Raw genomic sequence first — 12,500 nt, 5'->3', positions numbered from 1 at the left:
TTGGTGATAAATAAAACATCCGTACTTTTTTTGATTCCTCAGAGATTACATAAAATGGGCTTTCTAAAGACCCCCAATGACCAATCTTGGCATGAATTGCTAAAGATCCAATAAGTCCAACATTGATTCCTTCAGATGTGTCAATTGGGCAAATCCGCCCATAGTGACTAGGGTGGATATCTCGTATCCGAAAACTAGCAGTTCGCCCTGTCAATCCTCCAGGACCCAAATAACTCGATTTTCTCCCATGAACTATTTGTGTCAATGGATTAGTTCGATCCAAAACTTGAGATAATGGGTGTAACCCGAAAAAGATTCATAAGTGGTTGTTAATGGAGTTGAAGTTACCAAAGTTTGAGGAGTCGGTATCAATTTATGCCTAATTGCTCCACATATAGTCCCTCTAACCACATTTTCTAAACGAATCAGAGCCAATCCGAATTGATCTTGTAAAAGATCCGCTACAGAACGAATACGTTTATTTTTTAAATGATTCATATCGTCAAGTGTACCCATTCCAAATTTCATTCCAATCAAATGATCCGCAGCTGCCAATATATCTCGCGGTAACAAAAATGTATTGTTATGAGGTATATCAAGATTCAGTCTCCGGTTCATATTTAATCGACCAATCCTTCCTAATTCACATCTTTGTTGAAAGAATTTCTTTTGTAATTCCTTACATAAGGATTCAGAAAATACCGGATCTCCGCCTACACAAGTAAATTGTTGATAAAACTCCAAAATGGCATTTTCCTTTGACCCAATTTTTTTTTTTTCCTTATCATTCAGGAAGATAAGAAAATTTCAGGGTAGCACACATTCTCTAAAATTTCTCTTAGATTCAAACCCATAGCGGATAATAGAACTAGAATAGATATTTTCTGTTTCCTACTTACACGAGCCCATATCCTTGCTTTTCTATCAATCTCTAATTCTACTCGCCCCCCCCAATCTGATATTATGGTGCCGGTATAGACCGAAATTCCGTTATGATCCAATTCTGACCGGTAATAGATACCGGGACTTTGCAATATTTGATTGATCACAATTCTGTATATTCCATTTATTATAAAAGTTCCCAGGGAATTCATTAGAGGAATGTTTCCAATAAAAATAGTTTGTTCTTGCATATCCCTACTAGTTTTCCAAATTAATCCCGCGGATATATATAATTCAGAAGAATATGTAAGTGATTCATATACAGCATCTCCTTCTTTTATCAACGGTTCTACTAATTGATATGTTTCCACAAATAATTGAAATTCAATTTCTTGATCTGTATCTTCAATTTTTGGAAACTTATAAAGTTCTTCTGTTAAGCCCTGATCAATGAACCTACAAAATCCTTCAAATTGTATCTGATTCAATCCAGGTATTGTAGACATTCCCTCATTTCCATCCCCGAGCATTTTGAATTTCCCGTTTATTAAAAAAATTCCATTATTGTATTGGATCGTTCTTCATTCAAATTATATGGATCGATCTAGCAATGATGGAATTTATATTCTATTACAGAATCACATAAAATTTATCTATCTCCATAGATATGGAATGTATGAAATACGTATGAACGGAGGAATAAAGAGAAGTTTATACTCAAATTCGAATTTGCAACAGAGACAGCTGGAAAAGAATTGAGAAATTCCACTTACCTTAGACTTATGAAATTTTGTATAGAATAGCAAAACAAAAAGTGATTCAATTTCTACCATTATTATGATATTACATATTCCAATACGCTTGGATACCAATTTCCAATACGCTTGGATACCAATAAAATAACTGAATTCGGGATTAAATCTTTCGATGAGAGAAAAAACCAATAATCCGAAACAATATAAAGTTGATTTTTTGATTTTTTTTTTAGCACTTAGCTTTTTCGCGGATTTCATTGTTTAGTTCAAAAAAATTTGCATAGAAGAGAGATTTTTTTATATCTTTTTTTTAATCGAGTTCATATAATACGATTGAAGTGCATAACATAAAACAAACATAAGAAGGCTTATTAAACATATGCGGGCATAACTATAGCTATCTCATAATTATAGCTATCTATACTATATATACGTCTCTCCTTTTACTGCAGTTCTATTTTGGACGGCGCATGTCATGCTCTATCAAAATTTATATTCCATTTCATTGAATAGAAATTTTCCTATAGGAATCATAGACGGATAAGATAGATATCCGCATAAAATTTTATGTTCTAGGGTTTACATATACTCATAATTGTTGTTATAATTGGAAACTGGGAAGAATTTTTTTTATTGAAAGAATCAATACGGATTGGTTACGTATCAATTTTTATTTTCTTATATCATTAGGATTAGAGAAATACAATTTTCGATTGAAATCCAAGAATCGTTTATGAATTCACAGTTAATAGTTAATGGTTCCAATTTGTCCTTAATTTTTGAGTTTGTGACTGAAAATTGACTTTTCATTTCAATAGATAATAGAAAAATTTAGATAGTGTGTGTTTTGAGATACTATACAAAATAAATGGAAAGATAGATCCAATCCAAAAAAGAAAAAAAGAAACTCCTCCCTCTAAAAATAAAAAAAAAGCAAAAAAAAAGGGTGGGAATATTTTCGTCTATTTTGTGTTGCCTTGGCGGCATGGCCGAGTGGTAAGGCGGGGGACTGCAAATCCTTTTTCCCCAGTTCAAATCCGGGTGTCGCCTGATCAACAAAAAACGCAAAATATCTTATTCCCTTTTTTTGCTGATATAACTTATCAAATTTGCTCCCAACAGAAGTACGCGGAGGAAAAGGCTTCTTGATACTGATACTTCCCAGGGTATTGCTGGCTATTTTGTTTGTACTAAAAATTGTACTAAACATTTTTCGATTCTACTATCAATCTTATAAGAATAAGATAAGAACTTCTTTGAATTAATTGGATTTTTGGATTTTTTTTCATCACTATATTGAACAGAATCTTTTTTTTTGACTCTGTGCCAACAATTCTACTATTATTAGTGAACAATAATGGAAAAATTCATTCATATTCATAGAGATAGAGGACATAATTCACATGGATATAGTAAGTCTCGCTTGGGCTGCTTTAATGGTAGTCTTTACATTTTCCCTTTCGCTCGTAGTATGGGGAAGAAGTGGACTTTAGGGGTATTACTAATTGAGTTGAGAAATCAAACTCTATCGCTTGTTTTATAGATCGTTCTGCAAAGATTAAAGATTTTTGAATTTATTAATTAATAATTAAATTGAATATTGAATTATTTAATTCAATTTCTAATTTCTTCCAAATTTAGAAATTGAATTAAAAATATCTTCATATCTTCATTTCCAAAGTATATTGGATTCGAGCGAAGTAATGTATTCTATGAATAATATATGAATAATAGCCTTTTAATCATAATCAAACAAATATTTCAATGATTCTCGTGTTCATATTTCGAAAGGAAAGGGAATACAAACGATAGGAAATTTATTCCAACCCAATTCTTCCTAAATTCTCTATTTCGGTAAACTGGTTCTTACCAGAATTATATATGAACAATGAGGAAGAACAGAACCCCCCCCTTTTTTTTGTCTTTTTTCTGTTCAAAGAGAAACGAAAGCAGTTCTTTTATTAGTTATTAAAAGTGATTAAATTAAGTGAATTTTTTATGGGAAATAAGATAGACATAGTGGTTCTCCAATGAGATACTACGCATACTAAGATATTTTCTTGCTTAGTGCTTAGTTTAGTATTTGTTTTATTATTTTAGAGAAATTGGATTTGTGCTATACCTTATTGATTTGACTCATTTCATATTATGATTCAAAGGTTCAAAATCGGCAGGGTTTACTAATCCTTTTCGTTGAAATCTGAAAAGGTTTTTTTATAAAGTTTTTTTATAGAATTCCTTTTGATTGATTTTATTGTTTCGGTACATGGTAGGATTCATATTTTAAATAATCAGAAATCTAGGAATTAGAATCCTAAAAGTAAGAGTAAGAGTTGCCTTTCGACATTAATTGGAATCAACACAAATCAAATAGATGAAGAAATAGAATTGGGACGTTATGGACATTCCATATAGATAATTGATATCTAGACATATGAATATGAGATGATATTATAGATATAGATTAATTTATATCTAGATTAAGCCTATATCTTTATATAGTACAACTGTATACACTAGAATAAAAAAAAACGGATAGTATGATAGAAAGAAATAGATTTCTTTCTATCATACTATCGGATCTCATAGAATACTGCTAATTCTAGTCTGCTCATTTCATTTAAGACTCAAAAAAGGAATCCTTTTCATTTTTTTTCTTCAATCATTGATAAGAACTAAGAAGTCAAAGAAGTCAAGTTTCATTCAAATTAATCACTTTGACTAACCGTTTTTACGTAAATTATAAGTAAAAAAGCAGTAGGAACTAGAATGAACAGGGCAGTAGCAATAAACGCAAGAATATTTACTTCCATAATCTCATCGTTTCTTTTCTTTACTTCCGTAATAACTCGGGATTTAATCCCATAGAGATAATAAATAAAAAATCTTTCGCCTCTAAATTCAATGGGATGAATTCCATCTCGATGATATCGAGTCTGATCAATATCATGAATAACAATATCTGAGTTATCAAATCGATTCATCGTCGAGAATTGAATAGTATAACATAGAAAGATCGTTTATCCATACTGAATTCAAAAATGGCTGGATTCTTGATTCAATTGATAATTTTTTTTTCCATTACTTTCTTTTTTTTTTATTTGATATTTATTTTATTAATATCCCCATTCTTTGGTAATGGAATGCATAGAATATATTAAAAATAAAAAAACTTCAGTGCGCAATTTGAATGAGATAGATTGTTTCAAATTCAAATTTGTAATTGAGATTACACAAAATCGGAGCCAAAAAAAAAGAGACTTTTCAGATAAAGATTAAAAGGATTCTATCAAAGCAATTAAATTGATTTTGTATCGTACATACATACATACAAATAAATAAAAATTCCATTTGTGTATGCGTTACCGGAAAGATATGGTACTTGATTCGATTTCATTATATGGGTCGGGAGTAATCAAAAAATCCAAACTCAGTATAGTATCTTTTTGAATCTTGGATATAACGTTACCAATAATTGTACTAATCCACATATGTCCCTATCAATCAGTACTGGTTGAAAAAATGAAAATTCCCGTATTTGTATTTACTTAGATGAGAAATGTAAAACGAAAAGAAAATAAATGGTCCCCTTGGGAATGAAATTATGCTATTTGTCCCCCTTTCGCAGAAAAGGGAAAGATGAATTAATGTATTTTTTATTAGATTATTGGATTTGGATCCGTCGGGACTGACGGGGCTCGAACCCGCAGCTTCCGCCTTGACAGGGCGGTGCTCTGACCACTTGAACTACAATCCCCGGGAAATGCAATACAAGAAAGTGTACAGCATATATATTCTTATGATTTCATTCATACCCCTTCTATTTACTATTTAAATTTTACTATTTCGGTTTTAGACTGGAATCACCGCGTTGTATATAACAGAAACGGGGGTAGTATATTGATATCCACATGGATATGCACTTTAGTGCTAAAAGGGATAGGGAGTACTAGTCAGCTTTTCGTTATTTCAAAATCTGAATCTAGATCATTAGCAAGATCAGAATTTATGAGAAAAAAACTAAATAAAATAAAGCAAATCAAATAAAGAACAGGTAAAGATATATCCGAAATTATGACTTTTTTTTTTCTGTATCAGGCATTTCCGAGAGAACAAAGGGGTTATATCATTCATGGCGGATCAGTGAATTATTGGGCCGAGCTGGATTTGAACCAGCGTAGACATATTACCAACGAATTTACAGTCCGTCCCCATTAACCGCTCGGGCATCGACCCAGGAAGAATCAATTCCAGACTTATTAAGAATCCATGATCAACTTCCTTTCGTAATACCCTACCCCCAGGGAAGTCGAATCCCGCTGCCTCCTTGAAGAGAGATGTCCTGAACCACTAGACGATGGGGGCGCATTTGCCCGACCACCAGCATACTATGCTCATAGTATGAACAGTTTTTGAAATTGTCAATATAACGAAATGGTATGACTAGATTCGAAGAATCTTTCCGCCCTTCATGATTCGATAGAATTTTGTGATTCTTATATTCGCCATTATCCATTCTAAGAATAATCAATAATTCTAAGAATATTAAATAGAATTAATTTAATAAATAAATATTAAATATAAATAAAATAAATAGAATTAAATTAATAAGAATTAATAATAAGAATTAATAAATTAATATAAAATAAATAGAAAATAAAATAGAAAAAATTAATAATTAATATATAAATATAATAAATATAAATAGAATGAATTTAGAAGAATGAATTTAGAATTCATAATTCTATTAATATTAGTAATATAATAGAATTAATTATTAATATTATATATTAATATTATATATATATTTTTGAATTTAGTACAAATTGAATATTTAATAAAAAAACAAAATAGAAAAAAAAAAAAAATAGAAATAATACGAAAGATTCTTTCAACGGGTCTGCCAGAAAACCAGAAAATAGGGTTAAACCTTACTTCTTTCGCTTTCGTTCATTAATTCACTCATTGTTAAGATAAATAGGCATATCTCTCTCTCACACTAAACCAGTAATTTAACAAATGAGAAATCTGGGAAGAGGGATAGGCATCAACAAGTTATCCAATTTGATTTTAAGAATTTGGTTGAGGGGACAAATAGAATCTTTTCATCAGCGATTCGATGAAATATCTTGGATCTATGTTGAATTGCTAAATACATGTATCAATCAAGCGAATTTCGGTGGTGAGGTTCGGCCTTGATAAATTCATTACATTGATATTTATATTTATCAAATTCAATATCAATAAACTCTTTTTTTACCTATATTCACTAGTTTAGTCTAAACTCACTAGGTAAATCAAACCTTTCGCTTATAAATGAACTACTATGAATCTACTTCCTATACTTAGTATGTATAATATACTTATTCTAATTTATATTAGTTTCTATTAGAATTTATGAATTTAGAATAGAATTCTAAATTAGAATAATAATATTCCATGTTTAGAATAATCTAATTTTTCTAATATCTAATAATAGTATTAAAAAATAATGTTATTATTTTATATTTTAGATTAAAATATTTATTTATTTTATTTATTTAATATTTATTTATTTAAATAATATAAATAATATTTATTTATTTAAATAAATATTTATTTATTATAATATTTATTATAATTTATTATATATATTATATATTTATTATTCTAATTATATATATTTATTATTATAATTTTATTTTTATTATTATAATTTATTATATATTATATATATATATTTATTATTATATTATATTAATATTATATTTATTTATATTATATTTATTTATATTATATTTATAATTTATTTATATTATATTATATTTATTTATATTATATTTTATTTTTATTATAATATATAATAATTATAATATTTATTTAATCTTTATTATAATTTAATATTAATAATTTATTATATATAAATATATAATATTTATTAGAATATTATATATATTCTAATTTTATATATTAGATTAGAATTATATTCTAATTTCATTCTATATATTAGATTCTAAATTTATATATAATTATATATATATTAGATTCTAATTTATATATATATATTAGATATTAGAATTATATTCTAATTTAATAAATTGAATATTAAATAAATATAATATTAATATTATAATATAATAATATAAATATATATTAATATTAAAATATTAATATATTAATATAAATATATTCAAATATATTAAAATATTAAAATCAAATATTAATATTATTATATTAAAAATCAAATATTAATATTATTATATTAAAAATCAAATTATTATATTAAAATATATTAAAATATTTAAATAATATTAAAATATTAAAATAGATTTATAGATTTACTTTATTTATTTACTTATTTTTTTTTCTATAGATCTATCTTATCCACATAGTAGCTCATTCAGGAATTGAATCAAACGGGCCCTTTTAACTCAGTGGTAGAGTAACGCCATGGTAAGGCGTAAGTCATCGGTTCAAATCCGATAAGGGGCTTTGGCCTTTTTTTCTTTTTAATTTTAATAAAAGAAATAAAAGAAAAAACCTACGATAATATTCCTATTTGATAATATTTCTATTTGAAGAGGGAATAGAAATATTGTTGATATTTAATCATAAAAAAGTAAGAAACTCTAGAATTTAAATTAATTCTAAAATGGAAATTAGAAATTTTTGAAAATTAACATTATACATTATAATAAGTTATACCATATCAATACTCTATTAAAACTCTATTAAACGAATATTATAATGATTTTTTATAATGATTTTTAGTATATAAATTTTTACTATATAAAATATAAAATAGAGTAATAGTAATAGAGTATATTTTGATTATATTCTATTTCATATAGTTAGAAAATATTCATTTTAATTCTATATTAAAAATATATTCTATAATTATATAATTATAGAATATATTATAGAATATAGTTATAAAGTTGAACATTTGTTTATTATATTAAACAGAATAATGAGAAATTGGCTCTTAAATCGCAAAATTTTCTTATTTTCCATTATTCTATTCCAATCAAATCAATTCTAAAGATTATATTAGAAATCAATAAAAGAAAAAGTAAGTGGACCTAACTTATTGCATCATAACTATATCTACTATTCTGATAGTAAAATTCGATATAGATGAAATTGAAACAGTAGCTCTGCTTTTTCTTTCCTTTTCATATTTCGTTTTCTTTGGACTCCAAAAAATCTGTCGATATTTCTGATTAAATCTTCTTGCTCCTAGTTATTCTATAGGAATAAATAACTATTTCCCTCCTCCATAGAAAAGTTTATTCGAAGTCATAACATAAGACATAGAAGATACTTTTTAAATATCTTTCTTTGATTCCAGGACACAAAATCAATTTATATTGCTATTTATAGGTATATAAGATTTATATATAATAAGATTGATATATCTATCAGATCATGGCTTCCTGTACCAAATATTTTGGTATCGATACATACAATATTTTTATTCCGACAATGTAATGTAGAATAGGTGTGAGAAAAATACTTTCATTTTTAAATCCTTTCATTTAAAGTTTTCTATTTATTTAATATTGTATTGAATTTAATAATAGGAAAATTCATTCTCTTTCTTCTTTTCTGACAGATATAAAGTCAAGTAAATAAAAAAACTATTCGAAGCGTCTTTCTTGCTTTGACCTACAAAATATTCTGGTTTTTTTTTTATTTATTTTATCTGATTTCTTTTTATTTTATCTGAGTAAAAGAAATATAACAAAAATGGCAAAAAGAAAATATAAGAAAGTTGGCGAGAAAGAATAAAATATAAAATAATAAAATATAGGATACTGTAACAGTTTAATGCATATAGAAATTAGAAGAATACGTAAAAATATTGATTTTTAGAAATCTTACGAACAAGATCCAAGAATAAGATTAGTTTGATAGAATGAGAGAAATAAGTCTGAGGATCCACTAGTAAGGAGAGGGGGATCACTTGTTCCTTGAACAGTGCTTTTAAAAAATTCATCTATCTGATTGATTTGATGAGTCATAAAAAAATTCATGGTTCATATGGTTATTAAGACTATAAAAAAGAATAACCGAATTGAATTCATGAATTTACCTAAGTCAGGTTATGGACCGATAAAGAATTTTTTTCTTCGAAACCCATTAGAAATTAGAAGGGCGGTGTACAAGAAATCAAATCATACATAAATGATAGAAGCTTCAAAGGCCCTGAAAATGCTATGAGGTGTTCGGAAATGGTTGAAGTAGTTGAATAGGAGGATCACTATGACTATAGCCCTTGGTAAATTTACCAAAGACGAAAATGATTTATTTGATATTATGGATGACTGGTTACGGAGGGACCGTTTCGTTTTTGTAGGTTGGTCCGGTCTATTGCTCTTTCCTTGTGCCTATTTCGCCGTAGGGGGTTGGTTCACAGGTACAACCTTTGTAACCTCATGGTATACCCACGGATTGGCCAGTTCCTATTTGGAAGGTTGCAACTTCTTAACCGCCGCAGTTTCTACTCCTGCTAATAGTTTAGCACATTCTTTGTTATTACTATGGGGTCCTGAAGCACAAGGAGATTTTACTCGTTGGTGTCAATTAGGTGGTTTGTGGACTTTTGTTGCTCTCCACGGTGCTTTCGGGCTAATAGGTTTTATGTTACGTCAATTTGAACTTGCTCGATCTGTGCAATTGCGACCTTATAATGCAATCGCATTCTCTGGTCCAATTGCTGTTTTTGTTTCTGTATTCCTGATTTATCCACTAGGTCAGTCTGGTTGGTTTTTTGCGCCTAGTTTTGGTGTAGCAGCTATATTTCGATTCATCCTCTTTTTCCAAGGGTTTCATAACTGGACGCTGAACCCATTTCATATGATGGGAGTTGCCGGCGTATTGGGCGCTGCTCTGCTGTGCGCTATTCATGGTGCTACTGTAGAAAATACTTTATTTGAAGATGGTGATGGTGCAAATACATTCCGTGCTTTTAACCCAACTCAAGCTGAAGAAACTTATTCAATGGTCACCGCTAACCGCTTTTGGTCTCAAATCTTTGGGGTTGCTTTTTCCAATAAACGTTGGTTACATTTCTTTATGTTATTTGTACCCGTAACCGGTTTATGGATGAGCGCTCTTGGAGTAGTCGGTCTGGCTCTGAATCTACGTGCCTATGACTTCGTTTCTCAGGAAATTCGTGCAGCGGAAGATCCTGAATTTGAGACTTTCTACACTAAAAATATTCTCTTAAACGAAGGTATTCGGGCTTGGATGGCGGCTCAAGATCAGCCTCATGAAAACCTTATATTCCCTGAGGAGGTTCTACCACGTGGAAACGCTCTTTAATGGAACTTTATCTTTAGCCGGTCGTGACCAAGAAACCACCGGTTTCGCTTGGTGGGCTAGGAATGCCCGACTTATCAATTTATCCGGTAAACTACTGGGAGCCCATGTAGCCCATGCTGGATTAATCGTATTCTGGGCCGGAGCAATGAACCTATTCGAAGTGGCTCATTTCGTACCAGAGAAGCCAATGTATGAACAAGGATTAATTTTACTTCCCCACCTAGCTACTCTAGGTTGGGGGGTAGGCCCTGGTGGGGAAGTTATAGACACCTTTCCATACTTTGTATCTGGCGTACTTCACTTAATTTCCTCCGCAGTATTGGGCTTTGGCGGTATTTATCATGCACTTCTGGGTCCTGAGACTCTTGAAGAATCTTTTCCATTTTTTGGTTATGTATGGAAAGATAGAAATAAAATGACAACAATTTTAGGTATTCACTTAATCTTGCTAGGTATAGGTGCTTTTCTTCTAGTATTCAAGGCTCTTTATTTTGGGGGCGTATATGATACCTGGGCTCCGGGGGGGGGAGATGTAAGAAAAATTACTAACTTAACCCTTAGCCCAAGTGTTATTTTCGGTTATTTACTAAAATCCCCTTTTGGAGGAGAAGGATGGATTGTTAGTGTGGACGATTTGGAAGATATAATTGGAGGGCATGTATGGTTAGGTTCCATTTGTATACTGGGTGGAATCTGGCATATCTTAACCAAACCCTTTGCATGGGCTCGCCGTGCACTTGTATGGTCTGGAGAGGCTTACTTGTCTTATAGTTTAGGTGCTTTATCCGTTTTTGGTTTCATTGCTTGTTGCTTTGTCTGGTTCAATAATACCGCTTACCCTAGTGAGTTTTACGGGCCTACTGGACCAGAAGCTTCTCAAGCTCAAGCTTTTACTTTTCTAGTTCGAGATCAACGTCTTGGGGCTAACGTGGGATCTGCTCAAGGACCTACCGGGTTAGGTAAATATTTAATGCGTTCGCCTACCGGAGAAGTTATTTTTGGAGGCGAAACTATGCGTTTTTGGGATCTGCGTGCTCCTTGGTTAGAACCTCTAAGAGGTCCAAATGGTTTGGACTTGAGTAGGTTGAAAAAAGACATACAACCTTGGCAAGAACGCCGTTCCGCAGAATATATGACCCACGCGCCTTTAGGTTCGTTAAATTCTGTAGGTGGCGTAGCTACCGAAATCAATGCAGTCAATTATGTCTCTCCTAGAAGTTGGTTAGCTACCTCTCATTTTGTTCTAGGGTTCTTCCTATTCGTAGGTCATTTATGGCACGCGGGAAGGGCTCGTGCAGCTGCAGCAGGATTTGAAAAGGGAATTGATCGTGATTTTGAACCCGTTCTTTCCATGACTCCTCTTAACTAACTGAGACAAGAGATCCAATAGTTAAATCGATCTTAAAAAGTATTCCTTTTTCCTTTCTTTTCAATTCATTTAGATCTAATCTATTTTTTTCTGGCTCGGCTATCCCATCTAGCCGAGCCATTTACATTTATGATACTGGGCCGGTCAAAACCAATAAAGACATAAATCTATTCATCGAGAGAAAGGAG

The 12,500-nt window shown here is 30.3% G+C and overlaps 1 protein-coding gene, 4 non-coding genes and 1 pseudogene across 5 annotated transcripts; 3 read left to right on the top strand and 3 right to left on the bottom strand.

The window, feature by feature from the left end:
* Positions 1-1,505, bottom strand: part of LOC125368785 — a 3,312-nt pseudogene extending 1,807 nt beyond the window's left edge.
* Positions 1,506-2,616: 1,111 nt separating this feature from the next.
* Positions 2,617-2,687, top strand: TRNAC-GCA. The gene has a single exon. It is a non-coding gene; the product is annotated as a tRNA-Cys (tRNA).
* Positions 2,688-5,320: 2,633 nt separating this feature from the next.
* TRNAD-GUC lies at positions 5,321-5,394 on the bottom strand. The gene has a single exon. It is a non-coding gene; the product is annotated as a tRNA-Asp (tRNA).
* Positions 5,395-5,789: 395 nt separating this feature from the next.
* Positions 5,790-5,873, bottom strand: TRNAY-GUA. The gene has a single exon. It is a non-coding gene; the product is annotated as a tRNA-Tyr (tRNA).
* A 2,163-nt stretch (positions 5,874-8,036) lies between these two features.
* Positions 8,037-8,108, top strand: TRNAT-GGU. Its single transcript has one exon. It is a non-coding gene; the product is annotated as a tRNA-Thr (tRNA).
* Positions 8,109-9,350: 1,242 nt separating this feature from the next.
* LOC125368773 (photosystem II CP43 reaction center protein-like) lies at positions 9,351-12,487 on the top strand. The gene is given in 2 exon segments (XM_048370335.1): positions 9,351-10,934; positions 10,936-12,487. Coding segments are annotated over 2 exon segments (2,430 nt in total). The 5' UTR covers positions 9,351-9,881; the 3' UTR covers positions 12,313-12,487.
* Positions 12,488-12,500: the final 13 nt, after the last annotated feature.

Source organism: Ricinus communis, unplaced genomic scaffold (genome assembly GCF_019578655.1).
Source record: "Ricinus communis isolate WT05 ecotype wild-type unplaced genomic scaffold, ASM1957865v1 Ctg18, whole genome shotgun sequence".
Taxonomy (NCBI): domain Eukaryota; kingdom Viridiplantae; phylum Streptophyta; class Magnoliopsida; order Malpighiales; family Euphorbiaceae; genus Ricinus; species Ricinus communis.
The sequence above is the reverse complement of the archived record's forward strand: the minus strand, read 5'-3'. Positions and strand labels throughout refer to the sequence as shown.